Below are 20,871 nucleotides of genomic sequence, written 5' to 3' on the forward strand. Positions count from 1 at the left end.
AGTGCAGAAATCACCCTTTGCTGTTTGTGCAGAACCGAGCACGATGGGACCCTGGCGTGAGTTGGTGCCTGCAGGCCCTACTGCACCATAAATAACAAACAGATAGAGCAGACCTCAAACCCTCCAAAAAGGTGGGTGGGAACAGATCTAGACATCTTCCTGGGGTGACAGCATTCAAGTAAAACTCTTTGTACACCCTGGCACAGATATGCATTCGGTGCATGGGTAGGCCATGAAGCCTCACAAGGATGAAGGCCTTCAACTTGTATTTTGCACGATCTGATCTGCCAAGTGTCTGGAAACGTGCTTGGTGAGTCACTGGACGAGTAAAAGACCCACCCTGCCCAGGAGATGCCACAAATGAGGGTCAGAAACAGTCAGTGGCAGGTGGGCATAGAGAACAGGGGGTGACAATAAATCACATACGACCGGGCAAGGAATCAGGATGGCCTGATGGCTCAGTTCCTCTCCTCTTCTCTGCTCTACCATGGAGTTCCCCTGCCTCCTGCAGTTTTACAGCAGGAAAAAAAGGAAGGGAGGGGGCTTGGGGAATAGTATCTAAGAGGGGCTTTGCAAAAGTAAGGGGTAAGTTCAAAGATGAGGCTCAAATGGCCGCTCTGTTCCTGTCTCCACCCTTACTCCTACCCTGCTGTGACCCGTGTGTGATCCAAGGTCCATGATGGAGGAGCCTAGGCAAGGGGACCCCAGAAACTGAGCCAGAAAAGAGAGACCGATCCACCCCAGGTGTTGTATGGCCAGTCTGAGCAGCAAAGACTTTGCCATTAATGCTAGACCAGCAAAGCCCTCTAGTGGAGACGCACCTTAGACCAGGCCAAACAAGTCTGCAGGGCTCATTGAACCACCTCCCTTTTGCCGCGCAGCCACCAGGATGCGTTTTTGCAGAGGTTTAGCCTACATCTGCACACGGGGGTTTGCTGGCACAGTGCTGGTGCTCAGTGCTGTATTGTTTCTTCCTTATTCCTGGCCAACACTGCTTTGCTGGCAAAGCTCTGTAGCATAGGCCTGGTCTTTTCCCTTCTTCACAAAGTCTCCTCCGTGACTTGATGAAGTTTCTGACTGACGCTTTCATTACATCTCCAAGCATTTACTACAGTCATCTTAGGGTTACCAGGCAACAGATCAGTTTACTTAACAACAGAGAACTATTTGCTGCTAAGGGCAAGTAATCCACCAGTAGCTGTCAGGCTGAGTTTCAGCTCAGCGGGGAAGGCTGTACAACACTTTATTAGCAATCAGGTGAAATCATCACTCAATTAGTAAATCAATACCCCCTGCTACCATGATCAGCTGCAGGCCAGGAGGCGGGGATGCTGGGGAGAGGAGGTTGCTCCTTGTTACCGGTGCCACAGAAATCAATGGAGCTGGACTGTGGATCTGACACTAATCATTAAAAGAAGAAAAATACAGTGCTACAGGGCTGCTGCTAGTCAGGGCCCTACTCAAACTCAAGGTGCAAGAGCCACCAGCAAGACTGGTGATCTGCAGGAGGTCGGGGGCTGGGCCAGGTCTTGACCTCAGACGCCCCAGTCCAAATCCAGACCCTCTGCTGACATGTGAGCGAAAGGAGATCCCAAGGGCTCTACCCACAATGGCAGCACAGTCGAGACGGCGACCAGGTAGGAGGCCTTGTGGTTGTGATGCTAGGCTGGGGGCATGGGTGATCTGTCATCAGTCCTTGGGATCTGCTATAGACTCCTTTGTACATCCTTGGGCAATTCACTTAATCCCTATTGCCTCATTTCCCCCCTGGAAAAAACAGGGCCGACAATACTTCTCTTACTCAGGGGTATCGGGGAAGCTCAGTGAAGGGGACGGGGACACCTGATACTGTGGTGAGGAGAACGGCTTCCAAGAGGCTTGTACACGGGAGAGAATCTGTTCCCCATAGTTGGGATAAAGGCACAGATTGTCCAGGTATCCTTCTACAATCTAGTGTCGATATATTATAGGCTGTTGAGCCCCATCGAGTGCACATCACACTCAGGACAGCGAAAGAAATCCTGAGCTGGCTTGATCCCTCCTTCCAAAATACCCTTGCCAGAAGCAACCATTAGCAATCAAGGTAGGATGCTACATGTAACCTGGGGGTGAGAGTATGAAGATGATTTCACAACACATGGATTGGACCCATCCAGACTCCCTGGAACGTCAAGATTTCAGCAGGGCTCATAGAAACATGTGACAGATGAATGGATAATAAAACACACACCTCCATAACACTAGACAAGGTAAACTGTGAGAGGGAGACAAAGCCTCATATACTGAACATAAGATCACCCTTACAACCTGTAAATCCAAGTTACCCCATAGCCGGGCATTACAAGTTTCCTTATACCTTCTTCCGAGGCATCTGGTACTGACAGCTGTTAGTCTGCCCAGTCTGACAACTCCTGGACTCCTATTTTAATCTGATTTCTGGGCTATCTCCAGCCAAGAAGGATGTGAAGTGACATTAGAAGAGAGAGACGAACTGGACAGTTTTCACTTTCATCTTCCCCCATCTGCTTGGAGGGTGCAGTTCCTCACCGATTTCCAGTGTCAGGGCCAAAATCCTTGAAGAGTCCTAGCACTGCTGTGGGGCACATCCTGGGAGAGTGCCCTGATTCCTGCTCTTTGTTGTTAGATGCCTGAGAGAAGATGCTTTTAGAGTTGCCAGGTGACCCAAGCATGGGGTAAGATCAAGGTCACTCCAGAATCTCTCTAATCACCTCATTAGCAGGGTGGAGACAAAGGTGAGTTTGGGCAACAGGGAGGGAAAGGAGAAAGTCAGAGAAGCCAGTAATTGCCTGGTGTCAGCTGAGAAACCTCCCCCTGCAGACACACACAGAGGTAGGAAGAATAGGCCAAAGTTAAAGCTGTGGGTGCGCACCTGTAATTAAACTGCAGCCGCAGAGAACAGGGCGCCAGGAGCCTCTGCAGAAAGGCAATAAAGGGAGCAAGGAAAACAGCCAAAAGTGGATTTGTTCTACCCTGGGCAGAGAGGAATGAGCCCAGATGTCACCAGGTTTCAAAAGAGGAACGGCTCTGTGCTCCTCCTCAGGATCCCACCCCTCTGGAGCGATTTTGTTCAAGCAATCCCTGCATCTCTCCAAACACAGAGCTCAGTGGGCGTTCATGTGGGCAATCCCACAGGAGCAGCTGGCAGAGGGATGCCTGCTCTCCACACACTGCTGAGCTCTCAGCTAAGTCCCTGGTGTTGGAATGGGGACTCAGGGGGGCAGCCCCTCCATACCTTGTGATTTTTCATTCCAGGAATTGCTACAGAGACTGCAGAACCAACAGATCAGGAAACGCATGAAAAGCAGGGCAGGGATGAGTCTGGAGAAGGAGACCAGGAAAAAAACCCAGCATCCTAGGGAGGACAAATGAGGCAATTGTCTTTTCTCCCCATAATTTTCCTCCTGCTTTTAAATTATCCAGATTCTTCCCCCCCCATCCTAGAGTTGCTGTCCCCAGGGCATTCAGGGGATCAGGCTGGGCAGACTGCCCAGTAAGGGGTGCTGATGCTTTTGTTCCATCACAACCCCAAGTGAAACCCACCGCTGTCCTTGGACCAGTCTGACTCTTCAACTCATTTGAAGCCCTCGCGCCACTGCTTGGAGCAAGGAACACAACCCAAACTTTGAAACATTCAGGAGAACCTACCGAGCTTGATTTACCACTTTCACACCATCACGGCCATTTGCATGTAGTAAGGACCCGGATGTTGATATCATCACCTGGACTCCAAGGCCACTAACAGCAAAATGCCAAGAGAAAGGAAAAACAGGGAAACCTCTAACAAGAAATGAGATGTAATGTAGCTAAGAACAAGGAAGAGCTGGTGCTGCTGTTTTTGCACCAACTGAGTGTATGAACATTTCAGCATCTGCCAAGACCTCACAGGCAACTCTGGGGAAGAAATCCCGGTGGAAGAACGGAGAGAAAAGCACCCAGCAACTATTCCACTTCTGTTTCATTTCTGCATATCTCCCACGCACTATTGAGAAGGACAAATGGGTACATGGCTTTCATTCTGAAGAGGTCATTGCTTTCACAGCTTATTCTCAACCCTCAAGTCATAGCCTCCAATTTGTGATAGTGCAAAGTAGAAACAACTGTGTAGAATCGAGAGGGAGAGATGACATGAGTGAATTCCCAAGACTTTCTACAGGAGGACTAAGCGGATGGGAATCTAACACAGAAAGTCTCTCCGCCCCAATGTTTTCCATGAAAACTTGCTTACCACCATCCTCAAAGCTTTTCCTGTTTCAAATGGAAGACAGAAAAGAGCTGCTGAACTGGGCAGAGGCTTTACTGTCCCCTTCTGGCTTACAGAATTGTTACAAAACAGAGCCCTCACACCCCATCTATGCCAGGAAGTCAGTGTCCAATAGTGTGAACTTATAGCACGCTAGACACTAATCTGCACGTGGATGCTGTGATTACCTTTGCCTTTCTATGACTGCGTGTGAACGAAATGATTACATCACTTGTGAGCCTGAGCTGGCTGATCTGTTGAAACCTTCATCTGTCCACTCCTAACTTACGGCAAGCAAAGCCAAAGCACAATAATTTACAGAGAATGAAACACGTAATCAAATTACTGCAGTTCAGCTTTCACTTATCACGGGACAGACCAGAAAGGCAAAACAGCTCCAGCAGTTTCAGCTGAACCGTGTTGGTTCCCCTCTCCTTAACATCCATTATACTGTTGTATCCAGCTACACCTAAGTGGAATTAAGCTACCCTGCACTTAGTGTGAGCTACCAGTGTCAGTATAGAGTTCACGTGAGAGGCAAGGATTTCTTCGGGTGATATCTTTTATTGGACAAATCATATTCTTAGATACCACCCAAGAAATCCTTGCCTCTCATATACTTTCTGGACCTACAACATCACTGTTACACTACTAGCACGGAATTCATGCAGAAGATCCAGCACTCTGTAAGTTCACACCTTAATTTACCAGGCACTCTTCTCCCCATGTAGATACACCCCAACTCTGCACAGAGCTGCCACTTGCTCCTTAGAGGAGCCCTCTGGATCCCCCTGACAACCTGCACAGTTCTCTTTTGGTTTAGATCCGTTTGATTCACAAGGCTTTCCTGGGATGCGCAGCATTTCAGGAAATGGCAGAGGGACTGAAGTCCAAGCACGGGTGCCTGGGGGCCTTGACTATGCTTCAAACAAGAGGCAATTTGGTTAGTCAGGACTCAGATGAATGAGATCCTGCTGGAAACGAAGCAGTGGATGGATAACAGTTAAAATAAAAAAGACATGAGAACTTGAGAAACAGGCAGGGAACAGAGCTTGGCAAGAGACTGCCAACTTCTTGTTTATCATTGATATTCTTATGTTAGCGTTAGCAAAGGTTTGAGTGTCAGCTTTACCATACATTTAGTGAGGGCTTATCTGAGTGATGTACAAAGAATAACGTGCCCTGATCGCTGGCTGAAGACCTCCTAGGTGCTACCACAATACAAGCAAGGTTACATGCTGTCTGTCTGCATACAGGAAGGCGATTCCCAAAGCATTTACAATTTAAGATTAGAATTTAAGAAACCAGGGGTGAGATGCAAAACAGTGCCCAAGTAATTCAGGAGATTAATGTGCCCAGATGAGACTAGTGCTCCTAAATCACAGAGGTGCTTTTGAACTCCTCCCTCCCCACTCCAGATTTCTACTTGTCTCGCAATGCTGTGATCTCTGTGGCACGTTCTTTGTACAATCTGCTTTGTTGTCACGGACTCCTGGAGTTGTGTGTTGTACAGTGACTCCAAAACTCCCTCTCTGGTTCTGTACTTGTGCATCAAAGTGCTGCATACCCGACACAGAAGGCTACTTCTGTCATGTTACATTTGAGATGATATGTAAAATACGCTTCTAGGTTTTTAGACTGTCCACCACTTGTCGTTTGAAAGGACCAAGCAATACCGACATAGAAAAGGGAACAAAAATATATCTGAAGCCTTGCTTCATTTTCAAGCGGGTGTGCTACATTTCACCTGGACTTTTGCCTCATTCAAGACAAAGTCCAACTTGGGTCCAAGCCTCCCCAAGTGTCAGAAGAGTTCAAGGGCACGCATTTGGGAAGGCACTCCTGCTTCTCAGTCATGATGAGAAATCCGACAACTACAAACAACCCCTTAGATGATCCCTGCACAGTCTCTAAACTGCGAGCATACTTGCTATCGGTGAGCTCCTTCCAACTTGGTCCATGCTGCCTGCTCTTTGTCCTTTGCTGAGTGAATCACTGGTGCAATACAGCAAGGCAAGTGCAAATGACCTTTTAACCAACTCACCTGGGAGGCAGTAACCCAAGGCGTTTCCACAACTGCTCCAGCTGAAGAAATAGGAGCATTAGGAGCTGCGAGGTGCGGACCTAGAACGCGTGGTGTGTCTTTGGAGAAGAATGCGGTGGACCGCATCATTTATAAGAAAACGCTACTGTGTGGACCATGCCATCAATCTGCCTGACAGCCTCTCCAACCGCTAGTCCCATCCCGCGGTTGAAATGGTGCCAGGCAACACGGCTGGGATGCCTCTGGGCCAAGGCTGTTTCAACACCTGCCTGCTCTACCTATCGCATTGGATGAGCCATCTGTAGCCAATGCAACCCATTTTTGGGGGGCGAGGAATTCATCAGCAATCACAGGCTCCTTACGACAAGTCAACAGATGGCTCACGCACGTCGGTATCAGCTGACACAACCGTTAGCTTGGTAAGATGAAGGAGATGCATCGACTCGTGTTCTGACACAGTCAACACACGGCAGCCTTCAAGCTGAGGGCACAACCAATACAGAACACAACCTCAGAATCGTCTCGGTCGGTTGTACGGTATCTACGCAGACGAGAATGGACAGGTCCTTCACTTCTCAGCTCTTCCCTATGAAAAAGGGATGAAAATGCCGCAGTACTCCCACAGCGTCCATGCTTCTGTCTGCACACACTCCTGGCCTAGTGGGCAGAAGATGCTTCAAGCAGAAACGTTCATTTCTGTTGACAGGCACCTAACGGGCACTGAGAGTTTCTGGCTCTGCTTATGAGCCTCGTTAGTTCACCAGAAGACCGAGCAAAGGTTATACATCCTGGCGGCGGCAGGAGATGATAGACATCCAAAGGGAAGCTCTTCAGCATGCCATGATCCTATGATCTTTACTGTGATAAAGCTTCCTTGGATCTCTGAATGCCAGGATGCTGGAAGCGGAGCTTGCCTGTCTCACTTGAGATGCGTTCTGTAACTGTGCTTGTTTTCACAGACCAACTCCTCTCCTGGTAACTGTTTCTGGAGCCCTATGAATTTCTGAGCATGGCACCAGCCTCCCTCTTGAACCTTATATTCAGCCTAGTTTGTCCTTCTACAGAGACTCAAACTAACCAAGTGAATATTCCTAGTGGGAAGAACTCCAGATTTGCCTTTGACTAATTAAGTGATATTAAAAAAGCTGTAAATGCCATATAAAAATTGGCAGGCAAGCTGCTTCTAATGATGAGACAATTGCTTTGCAGGGAGATACAGCTGCAACCTTGCTATATAAACTCCCCCCCATTTTTTAAGAGGCATCTGTCTTTTCAAGATTGCCAGCGCCAAGGGAGAGTTCAAAGGATACTAAAAAAATAGTTACCATTGGGTGTGTCCACTGGCTCCCCCTGCCCATTTCCTCCAATGATTTTAGGGTACTGGAAGTCAGGAGAATGCTGCAGAGTAACTGTTAAGAGCCTGCTCCTTGGGACACAAGTCCTCTCTCCAGAAAGAGTTGGTACAACTGGCTGCTGAAGAGTCTGTGCCACCATCTAGAACAACTGCATCACAACTTGGTTGTTAAAATGTGAAGAGGGAGAGCAGAAGAAAGCTCAGCTGATTGTGGTTTCTCAGTGTAGGCATTTTCCTACACGTCTAATTCTGAAATGGTTTTCACGTGACCATGGTATAAAGAATCTGATCATAGTCCGTACTCAAGACTTCCTCTCTGGTAGCATGGGGACAGATGTACCTTTGCTGAAGAACAAGACCTGAAGTTCCTAGCACAGACAAGGACCTACAGCCTGATCTACAGAGGCGCTGAACATCCTCTGCTTGCACTGAAGGCGACAGAGGCTGAAGGAACTGAGCACATCCTCAGACTGGACCCTTATCATGGAAGAAGAGGGTCACAGACCTACTGGCCAAGTGGCTCTTCAGGTTGCCAGCGTGCTAGGCACTGCATGAGTCTAATGACTGCACTGTCACCTACCTAGAGACCACAGTCCCCATTTGCACAAGAGCCTAGTGTATTAAATTCTTATTAGCATATTTATCCTCACATCACCCCTGAGGGGTGTTCTCTTTACTGTAGAGATGGGGATTTCAGGCACCGAGACTGTGACGTGTCCAAGGTCACACCGGAAATCTGTAGCTTAACAGGAAACGAAACTTGGGTCTCCTGAATTGCAAGACAATGCCTGGATCCATGAGGCTGCTCTTCCCTGTCTGTGTCCTACAATGAAGAGACACTGCCCTAGGCCAAGGTGACGATGCTTTCTCCTCTCATCCCAGCAGCTCAATGCATTTTAGAACCACACATTAAGGCTGATAAAGGCACCTGTGAGCCAGGCCTTGTGCGTTGAGGGGCTGATCTGGTAAGGCCTAGTGTTCTTCATCCTCTTCCAGTTCCTTTAGCATGGCCTGGCTTCCCTCAACAGACAATACCTGCACATCAACCTTAACAGTTAAATACAAGCAATATAACTGACTTGGAAGCACACCGTTGTGCTTCTGTCGCTAACAAAATGGCTCCAGAGAAGCAGAAGATTCGAATCCCAGATTGAGAACCAGGTGGCAACACACTGTCCTGTGTGAGCCGTGCACACCCCGTCCTAGAGATCAAATAACCGAATGGAGAAGAAACAGCGTTCCAGCACAGAGGAACACAAGAGCTGCCAAGGCAGATCAGACCCAGGGCCCATCTAGCTCGACACCCTGCCTCTGACAGCAGCCAACACCAGGACACTTTGGGGAAGGTAAAACATGCCGCAGCGAGCAGCTGTCATGTACGTCCACCCCCATCACAGTTTCCTCCTCGTCTACAATAGTCAGCTTTCATCTTAAACGGTGAAGCAGGATGATTTTCTGCTCCATTCCCAAACTCTTCCTTCTCCCTCCATCCCACTAACGATGACCATTCAGAGTACTGGTGTTAGCCATACAAATGTCCCAATCCCCCTCTGAAGCTTTGTTAATTCTTCGGATTTAATGATATCCTGTCACCAGGAGTCCCATAAATCCCTGAAAGAAGAAAATAGCCAACACCTCCAGAATGTCCATATAAATGAAGCTCTGCACCTTTCAAGCACTCGTTCAAGGGCACTTTGCTTCTGGGGATGGCAGTCTCGCAACAATTGATCTAGGGATCATCCCGTTTACGTGCACCCTTGCTGAGGAGCAGCAGGGAGAATGAGGCGGCATGCGTACTTGTAGTGGAAAGGGAAGGCTGGGGTGTTTCAGTATTTAACACAAAACACACACCTGGCTGCCCAGTCATCAGCTTTTGGCTTCCTCAACAAGACTCTCTACAAGGGTAGGGGAGTAATGAGAGAGGTTTGAAAAAAAAATGCAAAGTTTTCTTTGTCCTCTTTAAAAGGATGTTTGATGACCCTTTCACCTGTGTTTTACTCCTCTCTTTCTTTCTTTTGACCAGGCCTGCTTGTTCTTTCTTCTCTGTGCAGGTGGTGAGAGATGGTGCTTTAGTTTGCAGAGCAATTAAAGAAAAAGGAAAGTATCGCATGTTTGGACCCAATGTGTAATTACCACGCGACAAACAATGCTTGTAGTGGAAGCACAATGATAAATGCTGTTAAAAGGAATTGTTTAGTGACTCTGCTGCTATTATTTCAGGCTGGATTTCAGAGGTGAGGCAATAGCTTTTATTAGACTAATGTGAGAGGGGTCAGGCAAGCTTTTGGGCACCAAGGGCCCTTCATCAGGTTCGTTATCTAAAGCTTCCATTCAACAATTTAAAAAAAAAAAGTGCTTTTAAAAAAAAAAAAGGCCAAATTCTACTCTCTACTATGTCAGTATAAATCCAGAATAAGCCTGTGGAAAGTAACAGTATTATCCTGAATTAATGCTGATGTATGATGAATTTAAGTCTATTTTCATTATTCCTCCCCCCCCGGCCTTTAACTAAAATTCTAATATATTCTCTCTCCTCCTCCCTTACAAAGTTACTAAGGACGCAAGCTTCCACACGCAAGAACAATTGTTGCTCGGTGCAACGCTGACAGTTTTGCAGGGTCTTTACTTTCCAGATGCTCCAATTTTGAAATCTGGAGTCTGAGCCGTGACTGACCTGTGTAAAGTTGCCCGCTCTCCCTGACCCGCAATTATACGATCCATGTGCAAATGAGCTTTAAAGTCACTCTGATGCCATTTGTTCCAACACCTTTCCCCGCAGCTCCCTGCACAAACTACCTACTGTATCTCGAGCCTGTCTGTACTACATACAATGGGACGCAGAGCTGGAGGAGGAGGAGGAGGAATGCTGTCTAAAAAAGGCACATAACAACAGAAAAAGTAGCCAGAACGGAGTAGCGACATCACGGGAACAGAGAGAAGCATTGTCACAGGCCGAGTAATCCTGTGACACGCTGCTGTCAGTCATCGCTTGGCTCCCTGCTGGGCCAGCAAGACATCAAAGCCCGCCCCATACCATCTTACATGCTCTTTATCGGCTAATCAGGCTATTCTTCCTGAAATAAAGCCCTGTTAAATCCCCGGCTCACAGGGGCATTCCCGTCCTGTTGCCCATCTGCTGGTGAGGGTCAGCTGAAGCAGGAGGCAGAGTACTGGCCTATCCCTGGTGGCTTCTCAAAGCAAGGACAATGCTGTCTCCAACTTTTTTTTTTTTAAACCCCCTCCTCTGCTGCTGCCTTTTTTTTTCTTCCCGGGCGCTGTGCAGGAGCTGGAGATGTCACAGGCCTACGGCCGGTCTGTGGATTAGCGTGGTAATTGAACAGCTCGCACTTGCTAACACCATTTGCAGCAACAATTATAAGAAAAAGTCCAATCGGACTGAAACGAGAGAGAGAGAAAGACTTGCCTTCTCTTTAAATTAAAGGAGCAACGTTAATGGCAACTGCCTATTGCGAAGGAGTTGTGTTGTGGATACCGAGCAGGAGAGAGGCTCCCCGTCTTCCTTGTTTCAAAACTGAGGGGTCCTGTTTTTTTTGTGTGAGCAAAGTGCTTGGGGTCTCTCTTTCATGCCAAGTCAAAGACAGCCTCGTGGGCCTTGGGTGCTCTAAACACTGAGCCCAGAATGGCTTCAGTTGGTCATATGAGAATTGAAGCTTCCCCAATTTAGCCCCTGTCTACACCCAAAAGTTGTCCTGCCCTAACTACGCTGATACAATCTCAGTGGCGGCAGCAGTGAGAATCCTCATAGCACGACCAAGAGGGAAACTGTGAAAGATGATGAACAGTAGGAACTGCAGTGTATAGCACTGCTCTGGACCTTGCTCAATAATAACTGGTCCACATTACTAACCGCAAGAACCTCCTACCCCTGAGCATGGCCAAGTCTGCTACAGTTATTTAAAGCTCTCTCACACTTCTCTGAAGCAGGGCAGTGTCTTCATCACTGTCCTCATTTTACCGCCTGACTTGGAGAAATTTAGGCCAAAATTTTCAGATCTGGTGGCTAGAGGCTCAGCTGGTGTTAATGGGCGTAGCACTAGAGACGCCCAGTGACACTGCACACTTACACCACTAGCTGTTTGGCTCTGGGTGCCGGACATAACACACGCAAATCCATTTGTAAGACACTTAGGTAGCCCGACCGCCAGCTGACTGAATTCGGTGGGCCCCGTGGGTATTCAGTGCTGCTGAGAATCAGTCAGTTATTGAGATGCCTAAAGGCATGTCTACCCTAACTCTGTGCTGTGCCAGGATCACTGCAGCAAGGCATGGCCCCTTCAACTTGCTCCTTCCCAGCACATGCCAATGCCTGATGATAAGACAGAAAAGATACCTTACAGCAGTGGTGAAAGCACACCCAGGACTACTCTCAGGCTCTCTGTCTTCGACGTGTGTCTTGGCACATGTTCTGCACCGGCCTAATGCAGGTGCATTTCTTAGAAGGTGAGCACTGAGATGGCATAGATATGTCCTGACTTTTGCCACATCCTCAAAGCCCAAGTCCTGCAGCAGCAGAGCAGTGAACAGAACTTGAAAGTCCCAAATCCCAACCTACTGGTTTGAAGATAATGATGACAATGACATGTTCTTTGCCTTAACGACTCGAGGTCCAGGCCCTGTCATGCTGGATGCTGTACATACATGTAAGAAATGGGCAGCTGTCAAAGAGCTTGCAATTTAAGTTGAGATAGGCAGTAGACAGGAAAGATGGGAGGAGCACTAGGTAGCAGTGAGACAGGTGGGATAAGCATTAGACAGAAGACACCAGATGCCTATCATTCGATAGGCATCATGGCACAAAAAGGTTTCGACGCGAGTTAAAGGCTGCTGTATTTTGTTTTTCTTTGCAGGGATGAGGAGTTCCACGCAGAAAGACCATGAGTGCTTGTTGGGAAACCTGCAAAGAAGCAATCCTTGGTGTCGTGGGCAGAATGGCAGCAGGAGTCTATAGCGCAGAAGAAGTGAGTAAGCCAGGCAGAGATAGGGCATGAAGGAGCCTATAGAGTGAAGTCAAGTCTTTTGCGCTTGATGCTACTATGAAAAAAGGGGTTGAAAAGATGAGCCAGGAAGATGCTTTCTGCAGCAGTCATACTGACTAGATTTGAGGTGGAAGGAGATTGTATTTGCCCAGGCCAGAGAGGCAGAGGATGCAGCAGCAGAGCACCGAGGTCAACAAATGCTAACATGACCATGCATGGCATGGATAAGACGGTCACTCCTCAAACTCTAAGAAGCAGAGGCGTCTGCCTCCCTCCTCTCCTCTTGGTGCCTGTGCTCTTCTAGAGAACATGGTGTACCAAACCCCAGCAGCCCGATGAAACAATGGGAATGGACTATATTCAAGTAGGTCAGGGGAGACACTCCAAGACAATTATTTCTGAGCTTGTGGAAAAGCCCTGGGCTCAACTCCCGAATGCCAGGAGGATTAACTTGAGAAGGGGTAATCTGGAATACTGTGCTTGCACTGTACGAAAAGGGACATGCAAAGCAGAGCGACTGCTCCACACAACCTGGTGATCTGGGAATGCCTTCCCAGGAGTGCTTCAAATGGATCCTATTCTCTCCCGCACGCAGTCAGGAGTACGTGGCCGTGTCCTAGAGAAGGAGACCCTGGATGCAGAATAGTCCTGTGAGCCTGACATGGGGAGACACGAGACAACAGCTCCTCAGCACAGGCTGGCTCTGAGCTGGGACAGATGTAGCTCTTGGGGTCTCAATTCCATGTAAGCAAGTGCATTGGGGGGAACAATAAAGGGCCTGGCCCTGGAGTTCAGCTTCTCAGCAGGTGGCCAAAGGCCAGGATGCCACCTATTCAATGAGAGACCCCAGCAGTGCTACCAGGTTACCTAACAGCCTACTTAAGTCCTCAAAGGTGTCTCTGAAAACTGGTAACAGTAACAGGAAATTATTTTTCTAGGAGCAACTCACTGGAAATGAGGTTTGGATGGCAAATCAGAAACCCAGACCCCAGCCTAGATAGCTGTTACCAAAGCACGAGTAAATGAAGCAAGATCCAAATGCCAGCCCTCTCGACTCAACACAGCTTTCACTCCCCCACCCCTAAGCTTTCAACCCCGACCTTTATCCCAGTGTTCTCCCCGTTTTCAGATCCCTCAGCAGAAAGCACAATGCAGCACTTGGTGCATGACCCTTGCTTTGCAGAGGAGCCTTCCTACCTTTGTGGCTTGAATTTAGTTTTCTTCTTGGAGCTGGCAGCCATGGAGGTACTGAGGTTCTGGGGAGCGTCTCTCAGGCCAAAGGTCTTGGCAACATGACCCAGATGGAGGGCTTTGATGTGGAAGATGTGCTTTAGGCTCTTGGGGTAGGTGGTATATGCACGAAGGAAAGACTGCAGGGCTGGGGAGAGACGGAGAACAAGAGAAAGAGAGCATCATGTTATTTTTGTTGCGCTTTGGATTTGGAGCATTCAGCTGTTCTGGCTAGAAGGATGTTGTCTGGGCATGCGGGACATCCTTTCATCAGTGGTTGCTGGGAATGTTCAGCACATTGAAGACATGGGAAGGTTGTGACTGGAGTGATCTGAGAGGAAAAAGGCTGGGGAGAGGGGTCAGGAGCTGGTTTTATGCAACTTTGCTTCTCCCAAATGCAGTCCCTTTTTGTCAGGTGAGGTGGGGCTCTTAGCCCTGCTCATGACTTGAGGTGTTGACTTCAGCGGCTAGCAGACCAGACAGGGAAAGAAAGGGAGGTGGGAAGGATGAAGAGAGGATGTACAGGGGTCAGGTGTGTGGGGGAGGGAGGAAGAGTCCTTTGATATCATAATCCCAGGAGCCCATGAATTTTTCACCAGTGTTCAGCTAGTCCCTTGTAAGTATCTGAAAGACGGGTGGGTTTCTGGTCTCGCCACCGTGCTGAGAACAGAGCTCGCCTTTTCAAAAGGGGAAAGATAATAGCCTGTATATTTCCTCCATCTCTTTACCCCAGTAAGTGCCTTCCTTAGGGCCCACTGCTCCGAAGAGGAGAACGCGCTCATGGCTACACGGCAGCCACCCCTGCACCTATCCCACAATGCCAGCTGCAAGCATCAGGCTGCAGTCATTTCCTCTTCGCTTTGGGGAAAAAAGGAGGAATGTTAGGAAGAAAATTCTTCCACTATCACTCAGATGCGCTCCCTAAAACCTTCCTGCTACTGCTCTGCTCACAACGTCTCCCATTCCCACCTCCCACTCTGACCAGTGCCTGCACCTCCCTCTTGTACCCCTGACAGCAGCAAGCTGTACACTCTAACCTCCCCTGCCCTTGCTTGTTGAGCCACTGGACCAGCAAGTTTGCCCACAGCTTAAGTCTAATCGCTCAGCAGCAGCAGGAGATTGGAGTTTATGAACAGTAATAAAAATGTCATTTTACCAGATCAGCTCCTGGAAGGACCCTGGGAATCCATCAAAGCTCTGTTTACTGAGTAAAGCGAACTCCTTTTCCCAATCGATGTGAAGACAATAAGGCAAGTCCTTTGCACCCCTCTCCTACTTTTGTGCTGCGAGTCTTTCAGGGACGTCCAAACAACGAGGGACCAGTGTTTTCCAAGAGAATGCTTAGCGCTGCCCATGCCCCATCCTGCTGGAGAAGGCGCCTACATGAACCACGACCCAGCTAAAACGTTCACAAAATTGCAAAGCTTTGCTCTCGCTCCGTAAAGTTACCGTGACAAAGGACAGGATTGCTCTAAGCAGGTATCGTTCTTGGGAAAAGAGAGCTGTGCCCGTTCTGCATTTGGCCCACTGGCTATTTCACTCCCATAAAGCTGTCGAGTCCTCTTTCACAGCATGTCAACAGCCTGGATCCCAAGCACCCTGCTCTTACAAGGGCTCAGTGCACTTCCAACAGTTCTGCAGGGGCAAGAGGCTGCCAGTATCCCGGTGGAACAGAAATGTCGGTGGCTAGCTGGTATCAGTGTCTTTCACGGGGTCTTTCCAGAGGCCGGCCCCAATAATACTGACAACCCAAAACTTCTAAAAACCAGGACCCCTCCCATCTACCCCGAAATCATGAGATGGGCTTAAATAGAAACAGTCAACACAGGCTAGATGTTCAGCTATCATAACCCGCCAGCGGTCTGAAAACATCCCTCTGTGAGAGGTGAATGGACACCCTTGGGTGTGGGTTATCTTTGCCTTCTGGCTTTTTAACCTTGAAGGGGGCACTGAAGATATGCTTCCCAGCTTTACTCTGCTGTCACGAAGACTAGAAATTGAAAGCTGGTTTTCAGTGGACTCTGAGAATCTCTTCTAATCCCAGGGCTCCAGGAGCTGGGGCTTTAAGAAGACAAGACTGAATATCATGACAGATGGCAGCAGTGCTATCAAGACAGCACCTCAAAAGGTGTGGAACGGTGTTGCCTCTTAGCTGCGTGGCGTGCGCAGCCGTGCCTGGCAGCGTGGCATGAGCGTGCCTGCGCACGCCACGCAGCTTAGAGGCAACGCTGGTGTGGAAGAAAAGGCCTGGGGGAGATTCTGCTTCTTGTCAGGCCAGTGAAAGCTTAAGGTAATTTGATTTTGGCAGAGGCCAGGTTTGCACCTGTGTAAAATTTGGCCCCTCGTTTTCAACACCCGTGTCTTTCTTTTCCTCCTGGCGTGGAAGCTGGAGAGGAAATGTAGCATGTGGGACAAATATTAGTCCTGCTGTTTAATGGAGGACTAGGAGATACTCAAGTGCTAGAGAGAAGGGAGGTATCAAAGCAAAGATGGAGAAGAAAAGCAACGCCCAGCTCTGGATGCTAAACCCTGAGCCTGGCCTTAACTGACCTGCTATGCAGGTGGAGAAAGCTTCAGTGGGACTGGCAGTCCCAACCAGTCCTGCTGCCCCTGACAAGAGCAGCCTGCCGGCTGTGGGGTGGGGGCAAGCACAAATAGGAAGACAGTAGTGAAGCACCTTATAATGACCTTTCATCTCTCCTGACACACATGAGGAGACGAGGGGAGGGGTGCAACGCTCCATCATTGACTGCAAGATGGAAATCTTGAAGGGGAAAAGCAATGCTCTCATCCTCCTCTGTAATCACAAAGGTGTTAGCCAGTAAATGCAATCTGTCCGGCATTTCTTGTGGTTGCCTTAATGTAAAATTGGAGTCTGGAGAGGCCCCAGCCACCTTTGAGTCCCACAGGAGCAGAGGGTGCTGAGCATTTCCCCAGATGAGGCTCAGCACCCACGTGATCGCTTCCTGAGATACTTATTCCTCCCCCCTGCCTTAGCCAGCGGCTGATTGATCTATCGTTTGAACCACAACATCTTCACCAAGGTGTTTTTCAGCTTCAAGAAGACAGGGCCAAGGGAGGATGTGAGGGGTGGGTGGGCAGGGAGCCATGCTCCGCTTGCAAGCAGCCTGCCATCAAGCACTGGTTATTAACATTGACTAGGTCAGAGAATGCAAAAAAGGGAAACAATTGCATCCCTGGCACTGTTTCCAATTGATTGTCTGCCATGAAGGCAAGAGCCAGCTGCCATGTTAATTATTCATGATTCTCGGCTGGGAAGGGGAGGAAGAAGGGAGTTTAGAGAAGCCAGTCAGTGGTGGAAAGATTTGCATATGCATATAGCAGAATAAGGAGTGGGGGGGGAGGTACAGCCCTTGGACAAGGCAAAAGGCATGTGCATCACGTTTAAACGTTTCACGACTCTGCTTGCATTTCCTCACAGCGGTCATTAAGAGTTCACAGCTTCCAGGCTCCGTGATCAGAACATGCACGTGCACACACGAGTCACAGCGCGTGCACACAGACACAGGCAGGGGACTGAACACAACCAAGCCCGTTTAGTGGTTTCCTTTTGTCACAGCGTATTTCCAATAGCATGGTCTAGAGGATGAGCATGGCAGCAGGAGCCCTGACACCTGAACTCTGTATTCCCCTTCCTTCTGCTGCCTGATGAGTGACTTTGTCCAGGCCACAAAACTGCTCTGAGCCTCAGTTTCCCCAACTGTATCCTGGGAACAACAGTATCTCCCTACCACATGGAACTGCCGGTAAGTTCAGCAGCATAAGCCTGAGGATTTGACCAGTGAGTGAGAACTATCTAACGTCTCAAGGTCTTTGTATGTGCTGAGCCCCTTACAAACTGTGTGTGTTAAAACCACAGCATCATACGTGCAGCTCACAGCAACACACAATGGCAAGGCTCAGCTATTATGCTTAGCAAGTCTCTGGCACCTTCCATCTTTGGAGCTCCAAGTACTTTGTAATCACTGTTAAGTTAAGCCTTGTAGCCCCACTGCGAGGAAGACAACAATTAAGGGAGAAAATGAGGCAAAGAGAAGTTAAAAGATGCGTCTCACGTCACCCACCAGGCTGGCTGCGGAGGCAACAACAGACCCCACGGTCCTGGCTTCCAGTCCTTTGCTCTAACCACTTGCACTGACATGCCAATAGAAATGCGCAGACACGGTGAGGGTAGGCTGACAGACTCTCACACAAGCTCCTTCATTCACTATGGAACGACCCAAGTAGTAGGGTATTTAGGAAATAGCATCTCTCTCTTGGGAACAGATCCAGCCACTTGTCTGGAACCGAACACAACACTTGAAACCTGAATACCTGATACACCGGGAGCAACCTTCGCTCCCCCAGTTCATGCTGTTATGGTGTGATACTCCCTAGTCACTTTTTTGTTGTTATTCCTTAAACCTGAATGACCTTGTCATACAGACGATACCATCCATTAGAGAAATGCTTAACCTTTTGTTTATAATTGCACACTGTATTATTTATAGCATAATGAGCATGCACCATCTTTTAAGAAGGGTGAGTCAAATTGAGAGTCAAGTTCATCATATGGAGTGAGCCTATAAAGAACCAGTGAGAGGGTCTGAAGAGCTGAAGTCAATGGGAATCCTACCTCAGGGGTGGCCAAATTACAACACAGATGCTACAAGTGGCACAGGCAGCCTGTGGATGTGACATGCAGATCAGGAAAGGGGCAAGGAGCAAAGCAGCAGATAAGGCAGGAAGCAGAAAGCAGAGCATCAGATCAGGCAGAGGAAAGGGATCAGAGTTGCACTCAGGGAGGATACAGGGCATATTTGTGGTATGCCTGTCAAAAAGTTTGCCCCCTCCTTGCTGACCTGATCTAGGATAGTAGGATTTGGTCCACACCTGAATGATGGGGATGGGAAGATATTGATTGGTGGGTGAAGTAAAACGGAAGGAAAAGATTCAAAGAAAAAGGACCCTAGGATTATATTCACCCCGCGGCACAGGTGGTTCAGCTTCTCAAGCGCACGGTTCACTTCTTGTGGGCACAGTGCTAAGTCAACACCAAAGCTCAAGGTTCTGGACTTCAGAAGTATGCTCCGTGTTAGATCAGGGGAAAAGTCCGTCATCTGCCCTTGGATGGAGTCTGCACAACAGGTATTTGGTTTCTGTGTGCTCCTTCCTTGGCAGCTCAGACGGGCTGGGAGGGCTGTGCTTGTACAAGAGGTCTGGGTCTGTACTTTCTCACCTTCTTGGCTACTACCAGGAGGCAGATTCAGTTTAATACCTCTCGCTGCTCCCAAGGAAAATTTCTCCCAGAGCAAATGAAATCCCTTCTCCCTCTACCCCGTTCCCAGTCTAGATGGAGATGATTACGGCTCGCTATGCTGCTCTGCGCCGCGCTCTAGACGTTCTGCCCGACTAAAGCTGCGGATGAAATGGAAGATCTGAACCTAATTACAACTGTTAAAAAAATCTATCAGCTCTTCTCTTCCCTGCCTTTTTTTTTTTTTTGCTCTCGGTGCTCTCTCCCTGCGCCGCCTGCTCCACCCCCACACTCAAGAGTCAGCTCATCAAGTAAAAAGTGCATCCCTTAGTTCAGGGCGGCTCACAAGGGGTTTCGTTGGGCCAAATGTATCCCTGGTGTGAACCAAATGGGTTCAATGGGGTTACAGCAGGATGAGGTTGGCATGTTGTCTTCAGTGCAACATGCCATGTACTCAGCCACTCCTGGGACTGGGTCAGAGCCCCCTAGGCATACAAATCCTAATGAAAGCCTAGATTAAAACTCATTTGCGCGTCGTACGAAAAAGAAAGAAATTAACATTTAATATTGGCAGAAATCCTCCTGCCTCCGTGTCACCCCCCCGCCCAAAGCCTCTGCCCCCAAAATGTTCCTGTCGGGCCTGGCCCCCCGGAGAGCACCTCGTCGGGGAGGTGCCCTGGCAGCTTGCGGTAGCCATTGAGGAAGAGGGTAAAAACAAGCCCACTGACCTTTCTTTGCCCACCGGACCTTTTCTCCGCTGGAGTGCACGTAATTTTCAAATTCCGTCTGCAAGACCGTTGCCCGCTCCCGCACTTCCTGGGGGTTTGTGCCACGGGATTTCTGGGAGGGCGGTGGGAGGATTAGAGGAAAGACAGAACTTGAGGCAGGAATAATGAAGCAGTTTAGAATAGATTTAATAACAGTAAAATCACACAGTAACCACCCAGGGGCCAACAAGGGTAATCCTCTCAATATTACTAGGGAAAAAAAAAAATGTATAGATAAAGATGTTAAAGTCAAAGCAACCAGCGAGCGCTGCTTTGTGAGGAGAACAAATCCATTTTAATTTTGTGTTTTCTAACACCTATCGCGTATTATTTTCCTCCCCCCGTCTCCTGGTCGCAACCGCTCCGTGTTCACGGGGCCAAATTCTAGGTCTGAAGTTTCACCAGAATCAGTGTGGAATAACTCCAGGGTTATCGCCAGCTGACTTCGCTGGGCCCAGTTTTCTCTTGAGAGTTTAAGAAAGGTAGTATTTGAATTTTTATTTATTTATTTAGCTTTAATATTTTTATGTTCAATCTGTGCAAGCTTAGTCCTACCTGGGAAAAGTAATGCTCCCCACTAGCCTATTCTTTCCCTCTCCACATCAAATTCCTTGCTGTTGCTGATCTTCCTCTGCTTACACACGGTTCTTAATCCTCATTCATTTCTGGGGACCCTCCGTCCAAGCTGCTCTCACCTACTTTTCTCTTCCTCTCCCACTGTCTCAGAGCTCTGGAACGATCGCCTCTTTCCAGCATCGTAGGTGCCTTCCCCTTCTCCCAAACCTTCCCTCCTTCCTAAAGGCTACTTGTGCAACCATGTCTGCGCTTCCCCACACAGGACCTGCCATCCCACCTGCTGCACCTCGGTCTGATGCAATGCTTTTTGCACTCTTTCTGTTCTTGCAAGGGGGAGATAACGCTTGTGCATACATCTCCAAACTGCAAACCAGAAAAGACCAAA

At 48.6% G+C, this 20,871-nt stretch overlaps 1 protein-coding gene across 6 annotated transcripts in view; it reads right to left on the minus strand.

Annotated features, from left to right (window-relative positions):
* The window catches only part of DDX31 (DEAD-box helicase 31), a 67,012-nt gene that overhangs the window by 6,227 nt on the left and 39,914 nt on the right, over positions 1 to 20,871 (minus strand). For 2 of the 6 annotated variants that reach the window (XM_014603835.3, XM_019475823.2), the window contains 2 exons: positions 19,872 to 19,983; positions 13,854 to 14,034 (listed from right to left, as the gene is read on the minus strand). In XM_014603835.3, coding sequence (XP_014459321.1) covers positions 13,854 to 14,034; positions 19,872 to 19,983 — 293 coding nt within the window. Of the gene's footprint in view, positions 1 to 13,853; positions 14,035 to 19,871; positions 19,984 to 20,871 lie in introns of those variants that run through there. The other 4 variants (XM_019475819.2, XM_019475821.2, XM_019475820.2 and 1 more) reach the window with 3 other exon arrangements.

The sequence above is a fragment of the Alligator mississippiensis genome, chromosome 12 (genome assembly GCF_030867095.1).
Source record: "Alligator mississippiensis isolate rAllMis1 chromosome 12, rAllMis1, whole genome shotgun sequence".
In the NCBI taxonomy this organism is placed as follows: domain Eukaryota; kingdom Metazoa; phylum Chordata; order Crocodylia; family Alligatoridae; genus Alligator; species Alligator mississippiensis.